The sequence below is a fragment of the Micromesistius poutassou genome, assembly GCF_964030765.1.
Source record: "Micromesistius poutassou genome assembly, chromosome: 11".
Taxonomy (NCBI): domain Eukaryota; kingdom Metazoa; phylum Chordata; class Actinopteri; order Gadiformes; family Gadidae; genus Micromesistius; species Micromesistius poutassou.
Window position 1 is genome coordinate 7367427 of NC_140281.1, and position 25585 is coordinate 7393011.

Here is a 25585-nt window from a genome sequence, read left to right on the forward strand (position 1 = left end):
AAATCTATTGTTCTAGATCACCACCTGGAAGAGCACATTCACACATCAAAACATTACAATTAAATGTTCATTTGATGGCTAATCAAATGTTTTGTTTGACAATTGTTTCAATATGTTGTCATTATATATTCTTTAATCATACATATATAAATATAAATAAATAATATATAAATTAATAAAGGGGTTATCCTGAAAGCCTCTTCAGATTTACAGTCTATTGAGTGCCTTGCTATTGCCTTTGTTTCTTAAGTCAGTTTCCCTTGTAGACTCAGCTGAAGCAGCCTCAGTCTCCTCATGTAGATTCAGCTGAAGCAGCCTCAGTCTCCTCAGAGATGAAGCTACGAATAGTCTTGTTGTTGTCGTTGTGCCATGTCTTTGGAAGGCACAGAGGGTCGGCTCTCAGTCTACTGACCTTTTCCTTCTGTCTCTCAACTGGGATATCTTTCCAAGATGAGATGATTGGGCGCCTGTTGCTAGCATTTGACTTAACTTTTTATGACATTTGATAGGAGTATGTTCAATGAGTTATTAGTTATTGCTCGCTTTCACATTTTGCTTTTATATTCGTGTTTTGCTGACATTGTTCTTCTGTCCCATTTGTTCTTTACAGTCCTTGAATATGGAGATGATAATGATTGCTCATGATTATGGAGCATAACGATAACAATGGAGATGAGACTTCAGTGCATGCAGCAGAATAGGAGACGGATTCCTTGGTTATGCCGCATATGAATATCAAATATCAAAAGACAACCGTGTTCGGATATGTTCATAGGTCCGAAAGACGCCCTGAACCAGGACTGAGATCTCTATGGGGTCCAGGGTGAGAGGGACTCCCTGAACCAGTACTGGTACTGGGACTGAACCAGTAGCAGGGTGAGGGGTTCACTCCCTGAACCAGTACTGGTCCTGAACCAGTAGCAGGGTGAGGTTCACTCCCTGACCCAGTACTGGTACTGAACAAGTACCAGTCCCAGGGTGAGGGTCACTCCAGGCCGAAGGTGCTGGTCTCCTCCACGGCAGTCAGCAGCTTGTCGTGCAGCATGGTGAACGAGGGGTACGGGGGGAGGTCCAGGCGGTTGAAACACGTGTGAGCCCTGAAACACATCGTGGAGGAGGACGACGTGAGCAAGACTTTAAGATAAGTGAGCCCTTAAAACACAAACACATCTTGGAGGAGGAAGACGTGAGCAAGAATCTAACAAGGCCTAAAAAAAAAAAAGTTTGGTTCCTGTTGGTTGTCAGTTGAAGTCATGGGTAGGTAGTAGCCTGGCTATTGCCAGACCAAGCTCAATTGTAGATTGCACTTTGGTCTGGGGAGGCTGCTGTCATTTTCTTCAGCACAAGTGGCGTGATCAACGGGCCTAGTTCAACTGACTCAGTACGCAATTGGCTGCTTGCCGTTGCTTCCCTGTCATTATTGTGTCCTTCTGCAGAGTGAATTCAAATCACCGGCAGAACGTGCTGGGGACACCCAGTCTAGGTAGGTAGGGAATTTGTTTTATTTTATTTTTCCAGTGGCAGTGAGGTAGGTAGGAAATGTACTTTATCATTCTTTTTCCTTTACAGCAGCGATGGATACTCTTATTCATGAAATAGCATATATGTACTACATGTACTACATGTACCAGCTTGTGTGTCCCAGCATGTTACACACACACATTTTTATATGAACAAAATATATTTTATTATTATTTTATATTTAAAATGATCATGATAGTATGATATGTAATGATATGAAAAATATCTTATGATAGCCACATATTTTTTCATATTATTACATATAATCATTATTATGGAAGCCCTTTCCCGCCAGTAAAAAAAAAAGATGAAAAGATAAAGTCGAAATTAGTGTCATAAAGTCATAATTATGAGATAATAAAGTCGAAAGAATGAGATAAAAAATAAATAATTATGAGATAAAAAGTCATAATGAGATAAAAAGTCATAATGAGATAAAAAGTAAAGTGTGCATGCTCTCCAGTAGCTCTGTTTTAAAAGGTCCCTTCATCGTCACCATCATCGCTGTCATCCCCAACCATGCTTAAATTAAACAAATTAGATCTCTATTCGTGTAGCTTTGACTACACGAACAGAGATCTAATTTGTTTAGTTGTAACGGTGTACTTATTGAAAGACTTTAACAAAAGTAACCATAGCTGTAATTCTTACCTTATTCAGGATTGCTTGTCTTTTGCATGGTTCGGGATGCCAGCGATGATGGTGACATACTTTCTATCTCATAATTATGACTTTTAATCTCATTATTATGACTTTTTATCTCATCATTTCGACTTTTTATCTCATCATTATGACTTTTTATCTCATTATGACTCATCATTTCGACTTTTTTTCTCATAATTATGACTTTTTATCTCATAATTTCGACTTTATTATCTCATAATGACTTACAATGGGGATTTTTTTCATCTTTTCACCTTTTTTTTTTTTTACTGGAGGGAATGGGCTTCCATAAATTATAATTTTTAGATCTATTTAGAATAGGATAACTCCAGCAATGTTTTACCCCTATTCATAAAATGGGTGGCTTAAATCAAGCGATCTGATTGGTTCCCAACTGTTGTATATTGAGCGTATACATACAGCTATGACGCCCGTTCAGTTTACAGAGTTCAGTATCACTCCGCGCCTAACTTGAACTGTTGTTTATTTATATATAAAAGCAATAGCATAGTTCACTGAAGCCTAAAAATATGTTGATTGCTGGAGAGGGTGGAAATGTTGTAAAGCAATAGGCACACAGTGAGTGAACTCGATAGTAGGCTAAATTTGCCGGCGAACCGAACTACCGTCTCTAGCCTTCTCTCTGAAGGACGCTACAGTGTGTTGCATAGCAACCGCCGTACACTTTGCTGGCAGCCAGGAGGGACTACTTTTTTGTATTCGTAAAAAAAAAATGCTTTTCCAACTTTTGCGCTTTTTCAAAATTGAGGGTGTCTATGACTTTCATTTCACCATACTTACGTAACCGTTTTATAAAAGAAATAGATCACTTCAGTCAGTGAAATGTGGTCATTATACCACAGTTAAGGGGGTCGCTGTGGTATAATGAGAACCTACAACAGCCTCTCGTGATCTATTGCTTAAATATAACGTCTTTCTGACCAATCACAGTTCAAGGCCCACCTGGGCTGTGCCACTTGGGGAGGGGCCCTCATTTACTCCTCTGCACATATCGACCTGGTTGCGACGTTGACAGTTTGTCAACGTTGTTTGTAACAAACTTATAAACGCAATATTATTATCCTGCAGTAATCAGCGATTGGCTCTGGGGCACAAGTGCTAAATATCTGAACTGAAATAAAGATACGATGCCACTGATCAGCTCAGTCCACTTTGCCGGCTTCTGACACGAATGAAGTGCACTGCTTGACTCGTTTTCATTTTTAAAAAGAGAGAATGCGCTCACCCCTGTACAGGATGAGGAGGTGCTGTACCAAAACTTAATTATAGTTTTCCTCAAAATTGTTATTTGTGTATTTTAATTATTTTTCATTTAATTATTTCTTCCCCAAGCTCATAAAATAATTTGGGTTGCACATAAATTGACAGGGTCGTTCAGAAACCGGAACCAAAATTTTTTTTAGGCCCAACAGCCAAAGCACATTTTGACTTTGTTGTGTGTGCTGGGGAGTCATTTGTTGGACCTGTCCTACCTGGGCAGCGAGGTGACCTTGCCCCACTTCTCGATGCAGAAGCGCCGCAGGCCACTGGAGCCCCTGAGGGACGAGAAGCCCTCGTACGGCACGCTGGACGTCCCGGTGACGAACTGCAGCAAGCGCAGGCGCTGCTCATTGTTGAAGCACTCCACCGCCGTCCAGAACCAGCGCATCACCACATGGCTGTCATGGTAACCTGGGGGGGAGAGACAGCATCACTACGTGGCTGTCATGGTAACCTAGAGGGAGAACCAGCATCACTACGTGGCTGTCATGGTAACCTAGAGGGAGAGACAGCATCACTACGTGGCTGTCATGGTAACCTAGAGGGAGAGACAGCATCACTACGTGGCTGTCATGGTAACCTAGAGGGAGAACCAGCATCACTACGTGGCTGTCATGGTAACCTAGAGGGAGAGACAGCATCACTACGTGGCTGTCATGGTAACCTAGAGGGAGAGACAGCATCACTACGTGGCTGTCATGGTAACATGGAGGGAGAACCAGCATCACTACGTGGCTGTCATGGTAACCTGGGGGAGAGAGGACCAGCATCACTACGTGGCTGTCATGGTAACATGGAGGGAGAACCAGCATCACTACGTGGCTGTCATGGTAACCTGGGGGAGAGAGGACCAGCATCACTACGTGGCTGTCATGGTAACATGGAGGGAGAACCAGCATCACTACGTGGCTGTCATGGTAACCTGGGGGAGAGAGGACCAGCATCACTACGTGGCTGTCATGGTAACCTGGGGGAGAGAGGACCAGCATCACTACGTGGCTGTCATGGTAACTGGGGGGAGGGAAAAGTACTAAAATACTAAGTACTAAAAGTAAACTAAAATAGCATAACGCTACAGAATGGGTGCCTCTAATCCTAGGTCTCCACCATGAGATGAGGGTTCTCTGCTCCAAACTTCTTTCTGTAGAGACAACTAAGGGCGTATTCACACCAGGAAAGTTATTTAGTTCACTCTCTCTTTGGTCCGGACCAAAATACAATGTTTATTTTTTGGTTTGGTGCGGTTCCTTTTCACATTGCAATTTTCTCAACAGTCCCAGAATTTGACAACAAACCCACATGTGTGTAAAGATTGTTCAATCATTGGACAAAAAGGTCTGGGCGGGGTAAAGCGTTAAATAAAAAAAGGGGGGGAAAAGCTGGTGAAAGTAAACAATCATGAATATCCAGCGTGAGATACATTGATCTGCGGACCGGTCCAACTCCTCCCTTATCCTGGTGCTGAATGTGTTAAATGCATCAGCATTTTTGTGTGTTTTCAAGCATACTTTTTACGTGATTTTGTTGGACCGTTGGGTGAAAATGAGTCGTGGCTCAACATGGAGCAGAGGAGACGGAATGTCTATTGGATATTAGACCCAAATATCAAACAACACAAAACAAAAACAATAATTCCTATAATGCGAGCAACTGAGCGGATGCATTTAGAACTGGATCGGACCAAGGTGCGGTCGCATCTCAAGCGAACCGCACCAGGGTTAGTTTGGAAGCGAACCGAGACCACCTCTCTGGCTGGGTCTCGTCCGACTGTTTGGTCCGCACCAGAGTTTGATCGTTTGTATTCACACCAGCCCAAAAGGTCTGCACCTTTTTTGGTTTGGTTCGAATTAAACAAGGCAGGTGTGAATATGCCCTAAGAGACAGAGAGGCTATTTGGAGAGAGCTCTCTGCATATATATTTGACTACTGAGATAGTCATTAATAATTCCCCTTCCCCTTAATAAAACATCTCACTTCAGATGCCTCCCTTCTTTACTGCCGCAGGAAAAAAGGAATGAATTCTCGCTCCACATCTGATGTTCAGCGGAGCAACGAAAAGGTAGATGAAGAAAAGGAGGCGATGGCCTTTATAGGCCATCTGTAGTTTCCTTCACTAAGAAAGTTCCCTGAGCTGATGTTAGCCCTAGCTGATGTTAGCCCCTAGCTGATGTTATAGTCCAGTCATTTTAAGCCAAAATGGGGGTCAACCTAGAACAAATTGCAACAGAATATGTCCTTAGTAAGGAAAAGAAAGCCCAGAAGAATCCCATTAGGATAAAGTTTCGAAAAAGACCCAAATATATCCTACTCATACTCATACTCATACGCCTATTCATTCTTTTTCTCATGTGAATAGGGTAAAAGTTTATTACTTACATCAAGACCAACAAAAAATATATTACAAGTTTTTGGAAATTGTTTTTTAACATGGGCAAACGGTGCATAATGTAATTATGTAAGTACTAATTTGCATAAATACCACAACAGATCTAAACATTGGGTTAGCCAGGTGGAAATGTCTTGACATCTTACAGTAAAATACTATAAAGGCAAACAAATGTCACCATAAGGGGCAGAGATTCAGTCATTCATTCAAGGTCCACTCAACTTTAAATCAACTGTCACAGGTAAGAAAGGTTGTTTGATCCAGCCACTTTTTATTTTACCTACCTTTTGTCTTCTGCATTCCCCTTACCCTTGTCTCCTGTTCTTCCCTCAGACTAATCCCCCAGAAACAGTCCCACGGACCTAGCCCCAAACCCCATCTCTGCAATAATAATTAGGCTGGTTTAAAGTACTTCTTCCTGCCTCTATGTATTAATGCTCATGGGTAGCCTAAATGGGTTCCATTCAAAACTTGTACTGTAAGATGTCAACAATACATTTTCACCTGGCTATACCAAATGTTTATCTGTTGTGTTATTTATGCACATACTGTATGTAATTAGATTATGCACCTTTTGCCCATGTTAAACAATTTCAAAAAACTTGTAACACATTTTTTTTGTTTGTCTTGATGTAAGTAATCAACTCAGTAATTTTGATGGTGATATCTAAAGGTTAAAAAATGTACCATATTCACATGAGAAAAATAAAGGCGAATGAATAGGATATATTTGGGTCTTTTTCTAAACTTTCCCCTAATGGGATTTTTCAGGGCTTTTTTTTCCTTACTCAGGACATATTGAGGATACAAAATATATATATATATATATATCCTGACGTTTGACCTCCTGAAAAAATACTACCCCTGAGGTAGTATGTTCTCCGGAGGAAATGCTAATTACCTTATATGTAAATGAGCAGTAGGATGTCGGCATTTCACACCAGTTGTGTTGATGACGCTTCGGTCTACGTTTGCATGTCATTAAGTGGCACCCACACCCTAATCGATAATCAGCCTATTGCCTTTTGTTCGCTGAATGCTTTAAAAAATATTTGAATGTGGCACTGCTTTTCAGAGTCATTCGTGGTGAACGCTAAATGATCGGTCTTATCGTAACCCTCAAAGTACGCATCATACAATAAATTACAATACATGAGTTCACAGCTGCACACGTATATAGAAAATGTTTTTTTATTATTATGTTACACCTTTCCTGCGGTCGGCTCCCAAACCGTAGTCGAGGAGCACAAGAGGAACATTCTCTCGGGGGTAACAGCAGTGGGTCTGCTTATAGGTTTGAATATGGTCGGAATAAAGCGGACTCGTTCATTACTTCACTAAAATGACACACGCTACCGCTCGCTCTCCTCGCTCGTCCACTAACACACACACACACACTGCCATTCTCACACACACACATGCGCTAACTCTCGTAACACTTATTATTGACAACAGTTAGCTGAACATTATATGGTCCCGTCCTTCCACTCCCTGTTTTCTCAGTTAAACACAGAAATAAACTACATTTGTCCCAGTGTTTGTTAGATGTGAAATGAAGCCAAAAAAGACGCTCTCTTCCTCCGGTAACACAGTCATTCGTGACGCCTTTCTTATTCGTCGTTTCTTCTATTTGTCTGTAACTCATGCTCCAATCTTTCATCGATTGATGCGGATGTTGTGGATGCAACGGAATATATGATGCATCACTGCAGCAACATTTAACATGATCGCGATGATGATGAGCGAGTTCTGCCCATCCTGCCTCCGTTGCTGTCTGCGGTCAAACCAAAACACACCTGAGTGACAGGTGCCGCCAGATAGTTTGTTGTTGCTTTTACGTTGCCGTAAACCGGAAGTGTCTTTAGTACCTCTTGTTGAAAGGACTACAGCGCCACCTAGCACAGCGGAGTCAGCCAGGTCTCCGACCATTATTCCAATCTGATCGATGTACGTACCGTAATTTCCGGACTATAAGGCACACTTGAATATAAGCCGCAGCAGCTAAATTGAATGATGTGTACATATATAAGCCGCACTGGACTATAAGCCGCAGGTGTTTTAATGTTTAATTACCATATGTAAAGCCCAGTTCAGACCAAAGATTCGCGATGCAACGACTTGCAACGAGACTGTTTTAGAACGTCGCAGGGGAAAAGTTGCAGCAGTGTGAACTGGTCGTCGCAAGGTGGCTGATGCCGTTGCAAGGAGTTGCAAGGAGTCGCCGAAGATTGAACATCGCCAGGTCCAGTTTTAGAACGCAACGATGTGGCTATTTCTCTTCAGCCAATCAGGACACAGCACAAAACAATTTAGGCTTATTAAATAGGCCTACAAGTTGTAGATTCTTATCTTTGGTTCCAGAACAACGATTGTAGATAATGTTAGGCTTGAGCTGATTCATTTACATTATTTTAACGGGACCACCGTTACCGTTACACGTTAGCTGTTGTTATGATTACATGCTGCCAGTCCGACATGCTCCACTTCCGACAGTTCTGTGCGCGTATGCAAATTAGGCATGTGCGCCAAACATAAGAAGGGCCCTATCTTGCGCTCGGCGCAATTGACTTTCTACACTGACGCATGTGTCGTTGCTAGTTTGCACCCGGCACAAAGCTGATTTTCCCCCGCAGCAACCAGGCACCACTACACTTGCGCCTGGAGAGGCGTGTCGGCGAAAAGCAGGGGCGTGTTCCAGCGCAAATGATACTTGGTGCTATTGCATAGAAATAGCGTGTGGATTGTGGAAACATTTTTTTCCATAGGGCTGCATGAATGAACATGAATGAAGTATAGTAGGCTATGCCATGCGTTAAAATAATAATAATAACAATAATACATTCGAGCAAAGTATATTCCAGGCTTCCAAAACAAAATATAGTTTTAGGGTAAATGATTGGTTAAATTATTTGGGAAAGAACAGCTGATACAGCGGTGAGTTGTACTTTTAAATCAATGCATCTGCAAACACTGTAGTCTACAGCAAACACATATGTTCTTGACCCAGACATCGTGTACAAGCCCATTACTTTTAAGATTGATGAGTATTTGATCGTGAGAAAATATAGTTTTGAATGAATGAATGCGGGTGATGCTTGGTGCGCGTGTGTGTGCGCGCCCATCTGTCTAAACACACGCAAATTAAACACGTAAGTGTATGAGAAGGAAATCGAGTCAGTCGACCTGCGATAAGCAGCTGATACTGAACGAACTCGTCTTCGAGATGGACGTGTTCTAACTCATTTTTAATCAATGAAATGTTAACACAACAGTATATATCTGACCATTTCATTTTCGAAATTTTAGGTGAAGCCGAGCTTCCCTTGCAGTCGAGAAGTCGCCACTACGAAAGAATGCAATGTATCCAACTAGCGGGATCTAAACAAACTAAGCTTCAGCAAATTACTACAATGCAGAAGTAGTGGAGAATGGTGAAACACAGCAACTCTAGCCTACTCTCAACCAAAATAAAACTAATCGCAAACCTAAGTTAGGTTACTTTTTAGCAGGATAGAAGTGATGCTGATGCGGCTCTCAGCTGTGCCAGAGCGTTCACAGTTGCTAGGGAAACCACCTGCCATCGCCGCCCGGTGCAGCAGTGCACTGCCCAGTTTTTAGAATGTCTCGTCGCAAGGAGTCGCAAGGAGTTGCGAGTTGCAAGCAGTTGCGTGAATCTTTGGTCTGAACTGGGCTTAACCTGTAAAATCCATAGATTTAGGAGGTCCCCTAGTGGCCGTTAGCTGTAAAAATTCATAGATTAGCCGCACCGTTATATAAGCCGCAGGGTCAAAAAATGGGAAAAAAGGCGCGGCTTATAGTCTGAAAATTACGGTATACTCAGACAAGTGACAGCCCCCCCGTCGAGTGGCAACATCGTTATATGGCTTAATCCATGATAAGTCGATCTGGTCCGACCATGTAACTGCAGTCAGTGTGGAGGGGGGTAGGGCTAAGCTAACCTAGCCTAATGGCTCCACCATGTGAGTGTGGAGGGGGGTAGGGCTAAGCTAGCCTAGCCAAATGGCTCCCCTACCTCCTCTGTACTCCGTGTGGCTCCTCCAGTCACTCAGGTCAATCTCTGCTGTGCCGGCGATCACCAGCTCCAGCTCCCTGGCATCGAACACAGACACCAGCCGGGAGTCCACCACCTGGCAGGACAAGCAGGCGGACAGACGGACGAGACAGACAGGACAGAGATAGAGACGGACAGACAGAGAGACGGGACAGACAGAGAGACGGGACACGCAAAATGAAGGACGTGCAGTATGTGTGCTTCTTTGCCTGTGTGTGTGATTATGTTTTACAGTGTGTATGTGTATGCGTATGTTTGTGTGTGCACCTCGTAGAAGCCCCGGACCAGCGCCTCGTTCTGCTGCCCCACCCCTCTCTCCGCCCGCCACCGCACCATGCGCTCGATGTAGTCCTTCTTGTTCTTCTCCGTCACCTGAAGGTGGCCGCCGCCCGACTTTAGCTCCCGCTCCGTCACCTTGGTGACAGGAATGTGACGGAAGGACAAAAGTATTCTTTATAAAAGGTAAAGACATAAGAGCTATCATTTGAGTGCAACTAGTTTGAGATTCTGTCCACAGCCTAGTGATGAAGAAAGGTGAGAACGCGTTTTGTGCTGACCTGAGACCTGAATTAAGACCACGCCCAGCTCACGTCTGATCAATCAGGGCCAATGCTCCCTGATTGGTCAGGGGATTCCACCTTGCCTGTCAATCACAGGTGCAGAGACGCAACATGGTGGAGAAACGCCTTCTCTTTGGGGGGCTTTCTCTTTGGGTTGCTGCCCTCTTCTGCTCTCTAATCGAACCCACAGCCCCTGATATACGCACTTAATGACTTCTACTGTAGGAGCTGCCTCGTACGGCTACAACCATAATCCCGTTCTCAGCATGCCTTCCTCCAGCCAAGTGATCACTTGTTGAATCTAACACACACACACACATACAAACACAAACCTGTCCAAAGACCTCTTCATTGACGGTGAAGGTGAGGTCCAGGATGTCAGTGATGGTGTTGTCCTTCATCCACTGCAGGGACTGATGGAACTCTTCGTCTAGGTACTCAAGGTCAGAGAGGTCTGTAGCTCTGAGGATCAGATATATAAGAGGTCAGAGGTCAGAGAGATCTGTAGCTCTGAGATCAGATATATAATAACAATAATTTGAATCCAGCAAAAGTTCACAAAGCTGAATATGTATATTATTTCCAACCCACAATGCATTGTGTTTTGGTTAGCTTGTAGTTGGGTTGGAACACGTGAAATGAACCGAAGCAGAGTTCACTTGGAGGGGAACGAGACCTAAGACCCCATGAAGCGCGACAATATCGGGGGAACGCTCCAGTGTTTGGATTCAAACGGACCAAATGCCTCAGGTGTGAAAGCGCCCTTACTGACTTACTTGAGCACAATCTTTCCCTGGAGGTTTTCATCCTAGGCCAGACCTGTGTCCCCGGCCTGACCACGTTAAAGTTGTTAAAATTAAACTCAGTTGTGGTCCTGTTCTGATCATAATTAGAAAAACTGTTTCTCAAGGACATCACAAACAGCATTGGTTCAGGCAGCTGTTGGAAGACCAATCCTATGACTCTGTTCCTCACAGTCTAAGGAGAGCTTTGTAGAAGGGCCTGGTGAAGAAGACGTCCAGCAGGTAGTGGTGGATGAGGCCCAGACCCAGGATACGCCCACTGAAACGGAACCTGCACACACGCAAGCACACACACACACACACACAAATCAGAAATGGATTCTAACCATCCTATTTGGAAGTCTTTGCATTTGTGTGTGCATGTTTGTGTGTGTGTGTCAAGTCAAGTCAACTTTATTCATATAGCACATTTCATACACAAGGCAGACTCAATGTGCTTCGCATAAAAACATGTCTTACAATAAAATAAAACATGACTTTAAAGAGTGCATAAAATACATTCAACAACTGGACTCAAAAGAATCCATAAATCCAAAACAGCCCTCAAAACACACCTTTTCACTAGCTTTTAACCTTTAAACTTTCTGTTTTGTTTGTTTGTTTTTGTTTTGTTTTCATTTTGATTTGTATGATTAAGCTGCTATTGTGAAGCATCTTTGAGCATTGGGAAAAGCACTATATGAATCAGATGTATTATAAAATACACTTTTAACCATTAACTCCCCGGTGCCTCAGACTGTGATGGTTGTGAGGTCTGTAGGCCTCACAGCAGCTAGAGGGTCTCCTCACCATTGTAGGTGGTTCTCCACCAGCGCGGACATAGGGTTGATCTGAAGGGTGTAGGTGTCGTTGGCGGAGTATTCAAACAGGCCATAGTATGGGTTGAAGAGCTCCTGGGACAGCAGGAAGAAGAACTCTCTGGAGGGGCCACTGTAGTCCAACCTAAACACAGCAGGAAGTCAACACCACAACAGGAAGTCAACACCGCAACTGGAAGTCAACACCACAACCGGAAGTCACCACCACAACATATGTGTGTGGTGACTACTGTGATACTGTCAATAGTCCAGGGTTGTTTGTGAAGTGAAAGGTCAAAGCGTGGACATACCCCTCCTCGCCCAGGAAGCTGACGTAGAGCTTGTTCTTCTGCAGCTCTTTGCGGGAGAACGCCATGACCTGGTCGAAGGTCCCCTCCAGGAGATGGTCCCTCCTGACCAACAACCTAGAGAAGACCAGACCTTCATCACGCTGCTTCTCAACTGCTTTACTTCTCAACTCTCACTCTTCTTCTTCTCAACAGTCAACTATGTGTACAAGTGAAGCTATGTGTGTGTTCTCCTTGGTAGTGATCAGAGATCAAGAGACTCACTTCATCTTGCCTGGCCCCTGGCCATAGCCTTTGGCCTCCAGCTTCCTCGAGAAGTTTCGTAGTTTGGCTTCAAAGTCTCGACGATACGGAGCCGGAGCTGGGGCCCTCTGTAGGCCTGCACACATGGACACGCACACGGACACACACGCACACACACACACAATTTGTTGTCCCTCTGGATTAATTGTGTTGTTTGCTTGCATCTTTCCTTTTCCCCACATTCTTGAAGAAGGCTGCTGAGGTCTCAAAGACGTTATTCAGGGCCTGCTGTGTACACAGATATTAATACGAGCAGAGAAAGGCTTTTCCAGGTCACGGTTTGACAAGGAAGAGTTTAAAGGAGAATAATGAGAAGCACAAAGGGAGAGAGCAGCCAGACAAGAAACCTCCTTCCTTTGATAGAACTCTGATAAAGTGGTATGGGGAAGTGTGTGCGTGTGTGTGTGTGTGTGTGTATATATTTATAATGGGGTCATTACTGGATGGAGATATTTATGATAATATATATAAATATGAGCAAGTAAGCTGTGCTCTACTTCACAAACATAACAGTTGGACACATGAACATAGAGATGGAGATATTAACATAGAGATGGAGACATAACAGTTGGACACATGAACATGGAGATGGACACATGAACATAAAGATGGACACATTAACCCTTCACCAGAGATAAGAGAGAGTGTTTAGATGCATTAAATGTGGCAATGTGGTGGCAGCATTGAGGGGGGTGAATCCAGGACGCTGGTTTCATTGTTAAGCGTTCAGGAGGTGTCGTGGGCCTAACTTAACGAAACATCTGTGAAAGAGGGTGCCTACTTGATAACCCCAATGATATTCTGCTTACTGCATACTGCTGTATTTACTGCTGTTAGTTGGGCTAGTTGTCTCGTGTTTTTCACCTTTGGTTGGTAGCTTAGTAGCCAGTGTGCTTATAAGGTTGGTTTGGTCAGGAGCTGGAGCTTGCACTTAAACGGAGCCTGGGTCTGTTGAAGGTGGCATTGCTGTCTTTAGGCTGTGATAGCCATAGGATAGGATAGATACATTGTTATTATTATTATTATTTTTTTTTTTTGTATTTACTACTGTCAGTTGGGCTAGTTGTCTCGTGTTTTTCACCTTTGGTTGGTAGTTTGGTAGCCAGCGTGCTTGTAAGGTTGGTTTGGACAGGGGCCTCTGAATTTATGTTTTCCTTGGATTTTGGCACAAGGGATTATAACATCTGATCCTGTGTATTAATGAAATACTGAAGCTAGCTTAGGCTAGTGACTGTGAATAGGGCAGCTGGCAGCTAGGGAAAGACCTTGTGACAGCACAGAAAGACGGCTGACAGGAGGAAATAGACCCTGCCGGGGCCGCAATGGGTTAGCAGCCCATTGTGGGAGTAGCCCAGGCTTTATTAAGCTATGGGTTACACCCTACCAAGCTACTAAACTATATAATGGAAAAATACCCCTAGAGTCAGCGAGAGCAGGGGTGGAAGATGACTGAGTACTTGGAGGGAGTGCATAAAGATGGGGAGAGGTTCAGAGAGATGGTGCTTCCCGCAGATATCCCACCTATTGGTGAATTAAGTAGTCAGTGTGACAATAGCCCACCAAGGTGGAAAGAGGTACAAGAAGTAATAAAACATGCAAAGGCCTCTTCAGCCCCGGGACCTAATGGAGTGCCCTACCGATTATATAAGAGCACACCAGGTGTTTTAAGATTTCTATGGAAGCTAATGAGAATAGTTTGGAAAAAGCAGAGTATTCCCAAGGCGTGGCGTAGGGCTGGGGGAATATTTATTCCCAAAGAGAGGGACTCAGTGGAGATTAATCAGTTTAGACCAATTAGTCTACTGAATGTTGAAGGGAATGTCTTCTTCAGTGTTGTGGCTCGGAGATTGACAAGTTAACTTGAAAAGAATAGACTAATTGATACCACAGTTCAGAAAGCTGGAATCCCTGGTTTCTCTGGATGCTTAGAGCATACCAGTATGATTTGGCACCAAATTCAGTTAGCGAAGCGCGAGAGGAGAGACCTGCATGTTGTATTTCTGGATTTGGCTAATGCCTTAGGGTCAGTACCACATAGTCTGTTATGGGAGGCCTTTGATTACTTTAGAATCCCAGGTAGCATTAAAAGCCTAGTTAAAGCTTATTTTCTGGATATTCAACTTTGTTTTAATACGGCAGAGTACACCACAGGGTGGCAACAGCGAGATAGGAATTATGGCGGGATGTACAATCTCCCCACTCGCCTTCACAATGGCGATGGAGGTCATTATCAGGGCCTCTAAGTGGGTGGGGAGAAGTTGCAGGGAGGGCCACGCCTCCCCCCAATTAGGGCTTTTATGGACGACATAACCACTCCGTGCACCAGCAGGTTGCTGGATAAGTTAAATAGCAATCTGCAATGGGCTAGAATGAAGGTGAAGCCAAGTAAGTCTAGGAGTCTCTCAATCGTTAAAGGGAAGGTAGTAGATAAGAAGTTTGCTATAAATGAAGAGGTGATGCCTACATTTCTGGAGAAGCCAGTGAAGAGTCTGGGAAGGTGGTATGATGCAAGCCTTAGCGATAAGGCACAGGTTGAAGGATTGAGACAGGAAACTAGACAAGGTATTGCAAAGATAGACAAGTCAGGGCTGCCAAGTAAGCTTAAGTTGTGGTGTCTGCAGTTTGGTCTATTGCCCCGGCTAATGTGGCCATTGACAGTGTATGAAGTTCCTCTGTCAAAGGTAGAACGGATGGAAAAAATGATCAACTCTTTTGTCAGAAAGTGGCTCGGAGTCCCACGCTGCCTAAGCAGCGTAGCCTTGTATGGGAAGGGCATTGTAGAGTTGCCCATATCTAATCTGACAGAATAATTTAAATGTGCTAAGGTTAGACTGGAAATGACTCTTCCTCAGTCCAAGGACCCAGTGGTGAGGAGGGCTGCACCCACAGTTAAAGCAGGGAGGAAATGGAAACCAAAACAAGCGGTCCAGCAAGCTCAATCGGCACTTAGGCATAGGGATATCATGGGCCATGTTCAGCATGGGCGGGGGGGCTTAGGGAGGGACGTAGGTAAACCCTCATGGGGTAAGGCTTCTGCAGGAGAAAGGAGGAAAATGGTAGTGGAGGGAATACATAGACAGGGGGAGATTGTAAGATGTACTAAGGCAGTGTCGCAGGCTAAACAAGGGCAGTGGAGGCTAAACATGGAGCATGGAGGCTAGCAGGATCAGATTTATGATAGGTGCCACTTATGATGTTCTCCCATCTCCCCAGAACTTAAATCAGTGGTTTGGTGAGGATGAGACATGCACACTATGTTTCCGTGTGTGCAGCCTCCGCCATATCCTATCAGGGTGCAAGGTAAGTCTCTCCCAGGGGCGCTATACGTGGCGTCATAATCAGGTATTGAAATGTTTGGCAGAGGCTGTTGATGATAAAAGGAGAGAAGCTAATTCAGCAGCCGCTAGTAAAGAGGGTAGGCAAATTAACTTTGTGTGTCAGGGGGAAAAGGCTAGACCATGTAGAGGCAGGCATAGAGTCGGGCAGCTAAGTAATGGAGGAGCCTGGGAATTGAAGGCGGACCTTATTCAGCAGGTTGTTGTGCCTCCACACATTGTTAGCACTCGGCTAAGACCAGATATGCTATTGTGGTCAGACTCAGAGAAGATTGTTTATTTTATTGAGCTTACAGTTCCTTGGGAAGACAGAGTTGAAGTAGCCAATGAGCTTAAGAAAGCGAAGTATGCTGAGATGGCTGGAGAGGCAGCACAGCGAGGCTGGAGTACGCGACTAAGGCCTATTGAGATCGGTGCGCGGGGGTTCGTGGCTAGATCTGCTATTAGCTTGCTGACTGAACTGGGTATTTGTGGACGAAGTCTGAGGCAGGCAGTTAGTAACATGTCTGTGGCAGCAGAACGAGCAAGTGAATGGCTGTGGATAAGGAGAAAACATACTTCCTGGGGTTACCAAGCTAAGGTAAGCCAGATGTGCTAATGTGTGCTATTGTGCTAACGTGTTTGTTTGGTCAGGGTTAGGGGTAGGGCTAGGGGTACGATGCAGGAAAGAGTGTTTAGATGCATTAAATGTGGCAATGTGGTGGCAGCATTGAGGGGGGTGACTCCAGGACGCTGGTTTCATTGTTAAGCCCTCAGGAGGTGTCGTGGGCCTAACTTAACGAAACATCTGTGAAAGAGGGTGCCCACTTGATAACCCCAATGATATTCTGCTTACTGCATACTGCTGTATTTACTGCTGTTAGTTGGGCTAGTTGTCTCGTGTTTTTCACCTTTGGTTGGTAGCTTAGTAGCCAGCATGCTTATACGGTTGGTTTGGTCAGGGGGGCATTGTCACTACCTGGAGCTTGCACTTAAACGGAGCCTGGGTCTGTTGAAGGTGGCATTGCTGTCTTTAGGCTGTGATAGCCATAGGATAGGATAGGTACATTGTTATTATTATTATTATTATTATTTCTTTTGTATTTACTGCTGTCAGTTGGGCTAGTTGTCTCATGTTTTTCACCTTTGGTTGGTAGTTTGGTAGCCAGCGTGCTTGTAAGGTTGGTTTGGGCAGGGGCTTCTGAATATGTGTTTTCCTTGGATTTTGGCACAAGGGATTATAACATCTGATCCTGTGTAATAATGAAATGAAAGAGAGGTAGCTATGAACATTGGTTTAAAGTAGGATACAGTAGGGTACAGTAGGATATACAGTAGAAGATACAGTAGGGCGCAGCAGACCTACCAGGAGAGTTGTGAGGCGAGGCGATGGGGGAGCTGCGAGGGGAGAATCCCCGACTGGTGTGGAGGGTGTGAGGAGCCACGAAGGACATGATCTCCTCCTCGAATAAACTAAAGGTAAACAACAGAAGAACTCTTTAGAATCTTTACCTCAGTAGGACTCATGTTCTCCACTAGAACCTTTACCTCAGTAGGACTCATGTTCTCCACTAGAACCTTTACCTCAGTAGGACTCATGTTCTCCAGTAGAACCTTTACCTCAGTAGGACTCATGTTCTCCAGTGGAACCTTACCTCAGTAGGACTCATGTTCTCCACTAGAACCTTTACCTCAGTAGGACTCATGTTCTCCACTAGAACCTTTACCTCAGTAGGACTCATGTTCTCCAGTAGAACCTTTACCTCAGTAGGACTCATGTTCTCCAGTGGAACCTTACCTCAGTAGGACTCATGTTCTCCACTAGAACCTTTACCTCAGTAGGACTCATGTTCTCCACTAGAACCTTTACCTCAGTAGGACTCATGTTCTCCAGTAGAACCTTTACCTCAGTAGGACTCATGTTCTCCAGTGGAACCTTACCTCAGCAGGATTACCAGGTCTGCATCACACGACAGCTTCTCCAGTGCCTGAGAACCCTCCGTTCTGATGTAGTGGATCTTCTCCCTGCAGTAGTTAGATTTAAGCAATAGATCACGACAGGCTGTGGTATACGGTCATTATACCACAGTTAAGGGGCGTTGTCCGTCCCGACGCGCAGCGGAGGGACGGCGAGTGATACCACAGCCTGACTGAAGTGATCTATTGCTTTTATAAAACGGTTACATAAGTATGGCGAAATGAAAGTCATAGACACCCTCAATTTTGAAAAAGCGAGAAAGTCGGAAAAGCATTTTTTTTAACGAATACAAAAAAGTAGTCCCTCCTGACTGCCTGCAAAGTGTACGGCGGTTGCTATGCAACACACGGTAGCGTCCTTCAGAGAGAAGGCTAGAGACGGTAGCTTGGGTCGCCGGCAATTTAGCCTTCTATCGAGTTCACTCACCGTGTGCCTATTGCTTTACAACATTTCCACCCTCTCCAGCAATCAACATGTTTTTAGGCTTCAGTGAACTATGCTATTGCTTTTATATATAAATAAACAACAGTTCAAGTTAGGCGCGGAGTGATACTGAACTCTGTAAACTGAGCGTCATAGCTGTGTGTATACGCTCAATATACAACAGTTGGGAACCAATCAGATCGCTTGATTTATGCCACCCGTTTTATAAATATAAATATACACATATGGATTTAGTCAGGGGATTTGAAGGACAACACAGAGCTGGGTGATCTCACAATTGTAATCCATCTCCGAGCTTCACTAAAACCTTCGTTACCAATAGCATGATTCTTTAATCGTAAACCTGCCTGCCACCAATCTAAACAAAAGTAAACAGCACTTTGGTCTTTGTGATGAGACATCTTGTAAAGTACTTGTACGGTGATATTGTGGTCCACAACCTACCGACCGATCACATTGATTCAACAAGACGGAGATGCTATATAGCCCTTGTTGACATTCGTTGCAGGCGCACCCTGAATGCTCTTCCAAAGGATTGGTCAATGTTTGCCAAACTATATTGATTCTGTGTGAGGATAGAAGACTGTAACCATGGATATATCAGCCAGACCGGAATTGTCCTCAAAAGAATACGGCCAGTGTAATAACTTATTTTTGCATTTTGATGCTTTATTCATGAAGATACAGGGAGTGAGACAGGGAGGGTAGGGGAGAGAGGGGAGGACACGCAGCAAAGAACCAGGGCAAGTCAGTGACTCACTGAGTATATAACTAGGAGCTAGTAGCTAGACAGTGCCTCACTGTGTATATAACTGAGCAGTAGCTAGTCATTGTGCTTGCTCATTGTAAGTAGGAATAGGAAAAACAGATCAGCAAATCTAATTCTTAATGAAGACAACATCCAAAATGAAATCTATAGTTTTAATATTTACATTTTGAATTCAAACATTTTCCTTCATATAACTATGAATTACTGAATACATGGTTTAAATAATTAAATAATGACTGAATAATTCGGATTTTGATGGTGTCCCCTTGGTCATTTGGTAGGCAAGGCAGAAATAGCTCTGCTCCAGAACCATACATCAGTGGCTAGTTTTTCATGACTTTCTAAGTGCACCCTTGGTACAGTATTGTTTGTATCTCCAATGTGAGGATTTGTATTGGTAGGTTTGCTTCCCATTTCTCCATGTAGCCACGAGGGGACCGGTGAGCAAGTGTGTGTTAGTGTGTGGGAGGCAGAACCAGAGGACCAGCAGTGGGACTACCTCAGTGCAGGGTTCCTGGCCAAGCTGGCTTGTCTCTCCTCTAACATGTCAAAGACATTGGGCTGCCACAGAAACGCCACAATCTTGTCATTGTAGGCTAGGGAGAAGACAGGAAGACAGAGAGGAGAGTGACCCTCTCTGACACTATGAACACACTACACACACTACAGTACAGGTCTGTTACATTTCAGGATGAAATAAAGATAAAATCTCATTGCAGACACCAACTCCCAAATGACAGACGATCGACCCACTAACCCTTGTGGCTGAGGACAGCGGCTCCCCCACTCCACTCATCCCAAGCTCATTAAACATTTCAGTCTCCAAATAGTTCAGTAAGTGATAGATAAGTACTATGATAGTAATGTAGAGTGATGGATAAGTACTATGACGGTAATGTAGAGTGATAGATAAGTACTATGATAGTAATGTAGAGTGATATATAAGTACTATGATAGTAAAGTATTTAATACTCAACATGCTTACAGGGTGCTGCTAGCGGTGGGGCGTCCTGCTGGCTCCGTCCGGCTGGGACAATGCTGTCGCGGGGCTGCACCCTCAGAGACGACCTGGGACGTCTGGAGACGTCAGAGGCCTGGAGGCACACAGACCGTCAGTCAGCATGACCAGCACTGTGCTACTGTCACCGTCAGTCAGCATGACCAGCACTGTGCTACTGTCACCGTCACTGCGTCTGAACAGCAGCCTGTTCCTGTTCCTGTTCCTACTTCCTGTTCCGTGTTTGGCATCCTATCCAAATGTCCTTTCAGGCTTTTCAAATCAATGATGTTGTTAATATGAAGGACCATTATTTTATCATTAATAATTAAGTATTTTTGAGGAGGGACGGTCTGTGGCTGGAGGGGCGGTCTGTGTGAGGGTGGAGGGGCAGTCTGTGGGTGGAGGGCCAACCTCCCCAGCCTGTAGCGGTCTGTGGGTGGAGGGCCTACCTCCTGGCCTGTAGCGCTGTGTGTTGGGCCTACCTCCTGGCCTGTAGCGCTGTGTGTTGGGCCTACCTCCTGGCCTGTAGCGCTGTGTGTTGGGTGGAGGGCCTACCTCCTGGCCTATAGCGCTGTGTGTTGGGCCTACCTCCTGGCCTGTAGCGGTGTGTGTTGGGTGGAGGGCCTACCTCCTGGCCTGTAGCGGTGTGTGTTGGGTGGAGGGCCTACCTCCTGGCCTGTAGCGGTGTGTGTTGGGTGGAGGGCCTACCTCCCCGGCGCTGTAGCTGCGGAGCCGCTGCAGGTGGGGTCGGTTGGAGAAGGGGCCGGGCGGCCGGCCGCTCTGCAGGGAGATCCGCGGGTCGATGAAGGTCGTCGCTCGGCTGTTGTGGTCCACGAAGAACGACTGCAAGGAATAGAGACGACAAAAGCCTCATAAATACTGAAGGAAAACGACAGACTTCTTCACCTTTCGTCACTACGACCGGACAGCGGAAAGTGGACGTCCTGCCTTGGTCAGAGTGAAATTGTAGTGAAATTGCAGTTATGAGTTGATTCAACTAAGTTCCAGGTAAGATGCATCTACGTTTGAACTACTCTTGTTGTGTGAATAGGCATATGTTGTGTAGCTTTGTGTTGTTCTTACTTTCTGCTGTGACACCCAACAGATTAATAAAGTACTACATTATCTCATGTCCCTCAGGGAATGAGTCCCATTTGCGTTTGCTGCCCTACCTGTGTGTTATTGGGTTAATGTTGGCTCCAGTCCCCTCCCCCTCACCTTTCCCTCCCCCCTCCCCCTGCCCTCCCCCTGCCCTCCCCCCTCACCTTGCCCTCCCCCTGCCCTCCCCCCTCACCTTGCCCTGCAGGTCCGTCTTCATCTCCCAGCCCCGGGGCAGCTCCAGCCGGGGGTCTGCGAACGTGTTGAGGAAGACCACCAGGTCGCGGTTGTGTTGGTAGCGCTCAAAGTTCCTGGCGTCGCGCCGGACCTTCAGGATCATGTGCTTCACGCAGGAGCTGTTGGCGAACGTCCGGTACGCCCCCTTGGTTCAGAGATGGAGAACGTTCCATTGATCTTCATGTGGATTAACAATGAACAACGGAGCTGATAAGATATGTCATAGATTTAGATGACACTGTACTGTCACGGCACAAGTAGCTAACATTTACGTCTTTGGTGTGGGAGGGAAACCGAGCGTGACCGGAGGAGACCACAGAGAGGACCTACCAACTCAGGGTTTGAACCCAGGACCTTCTGCTGTGAGGCAGCAGCACCGAACACTCAGAGACGGTGTTAACCAGCCTTTTGGAAAATCATACTGATCTGTAGCTTATCTTTTTCAACGTCAAAGTTCCATTTGTATTACAAGTTACACTTCCTTTACATTTATAGTGCACTTTCTCTTCTGTCTAAGGATGGAAGACCTCACACTGCTTCAACAGAGTGGCCGATGGGTATCTTTGATTTGTTCACACAGGCCATCAGAAGTTACCCTCTGGAACACTTCACAACACGCTAAGTGATGGCCTGGAGATGAAAGGCAACAGCGTCTCACTTTGACCCAGGCTGACCCCTGAGGTTCCTCTGAGAACGTTGGCAGATCCAGCTTCAACAGAACCAGAGTACTGAGGTGTACGCATGCTGTGTGTGTGTGTCTACACCTTCATGTTCCTGTCAGAGTTCAAAGGATTATGATGCATGTCTATACACACAGTGTGTGTGTGTGTGTGTGTGTGTGTGTGTGTGTGTGTGTGTGTGTGTGTGTGTGTGTGTGTGTGAAAGTACTCACATAGTTGGCGTGCAGCACAGTGAAGAACTCTGGGTGGGTGATGAACTTGACAGCAGGAGACTGAAGCAGAAGGCTAATGCTCTGGTGATTGACAGGTAAGTGGTTTCTCCTCGGCTCTGGAACCAATCATACAAGAGGAAGAAAAACATTATACTGATATTCCAAAAATATAGAGCAAGGCAAGTCTGCCTCAAACTCATGGGCATTTGCAGTAGCTAATGTACAATAGCATTAGCAGTAGCTGATGGACATTAGCTAGATTAAAGGTGCAGTAGTTAAAGCACAGTAGCTATTGCACAGTAGCTAGATTAAAGGTGCAGTAGTTAAAGCACAGTAGCTAGATTAAAGGTGCAGTAGTTAAAGCACAGTAGCTAGATTAAAGGTGCAGTAGTTAAAGCACAGTAGCTAGATTAAAGGTGCAGTAGTTAAAGCACAGTAGCTAGATTAACGGTTCAGTAGCTAATGCACAGTGTGCGTTGTAGAGAGAGGATGGAGAGAACAGATGATATAGAACAGCAAATATTTTAATTACACTCAAATTATAGCTGTTTAATGTCAACTACAGCACCTCAAAGACTCTAATACCCTGAGTAGTGTATGGTACTCCTGTGAACATCTATGTCTCCTGGCTCTTACAGAGGCAGCTATTTTAATGCGTGATCTACTGTTTGCACTACCCACTAAAAACCTAAACATATATAACTATATAAAGCCTATCTAATATATATTCACTCTACTCACCTTGCATTGGTTATTCCTATGCCTTCTCTGCACTTGTTATTTCTTAAACTAAGTTGACAGCAGCTTTTGATTTTACTCACTTGGAGACATCTGCTAAATGACTCACTGCTGGAGTCCACTCAGTGACCCATTTCTTATGGTTTAGTGGTGCTTTGTGTAACTCTGTACCTGCTGCTGCTGTTAAAATGGCTCCATCCTCGGGGCCGCCTCTCCTCTCCAGCCTCCTGCTCCCCTGCTCCCTCTGCTCCTCCTCCCCCTCCTCCATGGTTCTCTGGTGGTTCTGGTATCTATGGAGAGAGGTTGGGTCATGGATCATGTCTAGAGTTGGTTATCGATGGCCTCTCTCTCCTCTCTCCTAACTCTACCCGGGTCATGAGCTGCCTGTGGGGACGTCCCGGTCGTGGTTCTTTGTGTGCAACCGGTTTGTGTTATAAGAGTTAATTGATGAACTGATGTCTGTGTTTGATTGGTTGGATGTGTGTTCCTTGCTGATTCGCTAGCCAGGTGACAATTTATGGAGCAGTGGACCAACCACATGCCGTGAAGTCTATTGTATTTGTATCATCGTTCACAGTTACAGTCTCTAAGAGCTTTGGAGGTCCCGTTTCAAGACATCACCCTCGTCCCATAAAAGGCCTAGGGCAAACTCCCTTAAAGCTGCAGGGTGTAGCATTTAGTGGCATCTGGCGGAAGAGACTTGGCAGAAATGGAATATTATTTTCATAAGTATGTTTGAATGAGTGTATAATCCAATGAAAATAAGAACCGTTGTGTTTTCCTTGGAATGATTATTTAATATCTACACAGGGAGAGGGTCTTCTTCCACGGAGGCTGCCATGTTGCACCGCCATGTTTCTACAGTAGCCCAGAACAGACAAAAGGGTCTAAATTTGACACTCTCCACACACCTTCTGTTGAGCTGCTCCATCTGCTGGGTGGAGCCGGAGCGGGGGAGGGCCTGGGTGCACTGGGGGGGCTGGCTGGGTCTCTGCCACATGGTGGTCCGGTTGACGTGGTCCACGTAGAACACTCTGCCGTGGCTATCGATACGGGCCTCCCAGTCTGTCAGGGAGAGGGGGGGGGTCAGAGGTCTGGTAGACCAGTAGGGGTCTGGCTAGTGGAGCTAGCCTGATCTGGGGACCAGGGGTAGACGGTGTCACTCGGCGGGGAAGCAAACTAGAAGCCTCTGAACATGTGAGTCACCCCTAGTGGGGTGAGGTGAAAGTGTATCATGTCCGTGAGGCAGAGGAAGTGCTCTGGAGAACAGGAAGAGAGGAGGATGGCAACAGGAGGCCCCGTCACAGTCGGCCACAAGGGACCGCTAGAGCCCCCCTAGCCCTGACCACTAGAGGCTGCTAGAGCCCCCTAACCCTGACCACTAGGGACTGCTAGAGCCCCCCTAACCCTGACCACTAGAGGCTGCTAGAGCCCCCCTAGCCCTGACCACTAGAGGCTGCTAGAGCCCCCCTAACCCTGACCACTAGGGACTGCTAGAGCCCCCTAACCCTGACCACTAGGGACTGCTAGAGCCCCCTAACCCTGACCACTAGAGGCTGCTAGAGCAGAGACTGCTAGAGCCCCCTGACCACTAGAGGCTTCTAGAGCCCCTCTTCTCACTTTCTAAAATGCATTTTTTTTTTTACTTTACTTTTATTTTCTATCTGTTTTACTTTTTACTTATCTATTATTTTCTTTTATTGTATGACAATGTTTATATGTGAAGCACTTTGAGTCTGCCTTGTGTATGAAAAGTGCTATATAAATAAAGTTGCCTTGCCTCTAACTCTAACCCTGACGCCACACAAAGAACACATCAAAATAACCATAGAGATCACCCTGTTTTACCAAACTAAAATCTGGGTTTTATAGAGATGTTGTTTTGTACAGAAAACAAAACGTAACCCTGACCCCGGAGACCCGCAGAGACACTGTCTCATGTCCCGACCAATCACACAGGAGGCGCACAGAACACATGAACACATGAATACATGAAAACATTGAATATCTATATAGATATATATATATCTATAGGGGGATGGAGTAGGAGGAGGAGGGGGAGGAGCAGGAGGAGGAAGAGGAGGAGGAGGAGTTGGGGGAAGGACACTGGACTCCAGAGTAAGAGCGCGATGCCCCAGTTCTTACTTGGAGGTAAAGTGTGGTCTGATTGGACAGGGAAATGGTCTACGTCCCGACCGGACCACAGGGCAGCAGGTGGGCTGACAAGAGGGCCTACAGGACACCAGAGAGGGATGGCATGAAGACACACACGGAGACCCACACAGGGATACACACACACACACACACACACACACATTGTCTCCATGTGTGTGTATCCCTGTGTGGGTCTCCATATGTCCACACATGGATACACACAGAACACACATGAAGATGCACACACACACACACACACACACACAC

General features: G+C 45.4%; 1 protein-coding gene across 1 annotated transcript in view; it reads right to left on the bottom strand.

The window, feature by feature from the left end:
* Positions 1–985: 985 nt before the first annotated feature.
* Positions 986–25585, bottom strand: part of LOC311355154 (E3 ubiquitin-protein ligase HECW1-like) — a gene marked incomplete at both ends in the record, with an annotated part of 58011 nt that continues 33411 nt past the window's right edge. The window contains 18 exons of the mRNA XM_084474879.1: positions 986–1097; positions 3678–3876; positions 9885–9999; positions 10191–10337; positions 10816–10945; positions 11459–11557; positions 12076–12228; positions 12395–12508; positions 12656–12770; positions 17375–17481; positions 17950–18033; positions 19699–19795; positions 20185–20293; positions 20908–21042; positions 21494–21679; positions 22427–22542; positions 24065–24229; positions 25310–25396. Coding sequence (XP_084331005.1) covers positions 986–1097; positions 3678–3876; positions 9885–9999; positions 10191–10337; positions 10816–10945; positions 11459–11557; positions 12076–12228; positions 12395–12508; positions 12656–12770; positions 17375–17481; positions 17950–18033; positions 19699–19795; positions 20185–20293; positions 20908–21042; positions 21494–21679; positions 22427–22542; positions 24065–24229; positions 25310–25396 — 2270 coding nt within the window. The remainder of the gene's footprint in view (positions 1098–3677; positions 3877–9884; positions 10000–10190; positions 10338–10815; positions 10946–11458; positions 11558–12075; positions 12229–12394; positions 12509–12655; positions 12771–17374; positions 17482–17949; positions 18034–19698; positions 19796–20184; positions 20294–20907; positions 21043–21493; positions 21680–22426; positions 22543–24064; positions 24230–25309; positions 25397–25585) is intronic.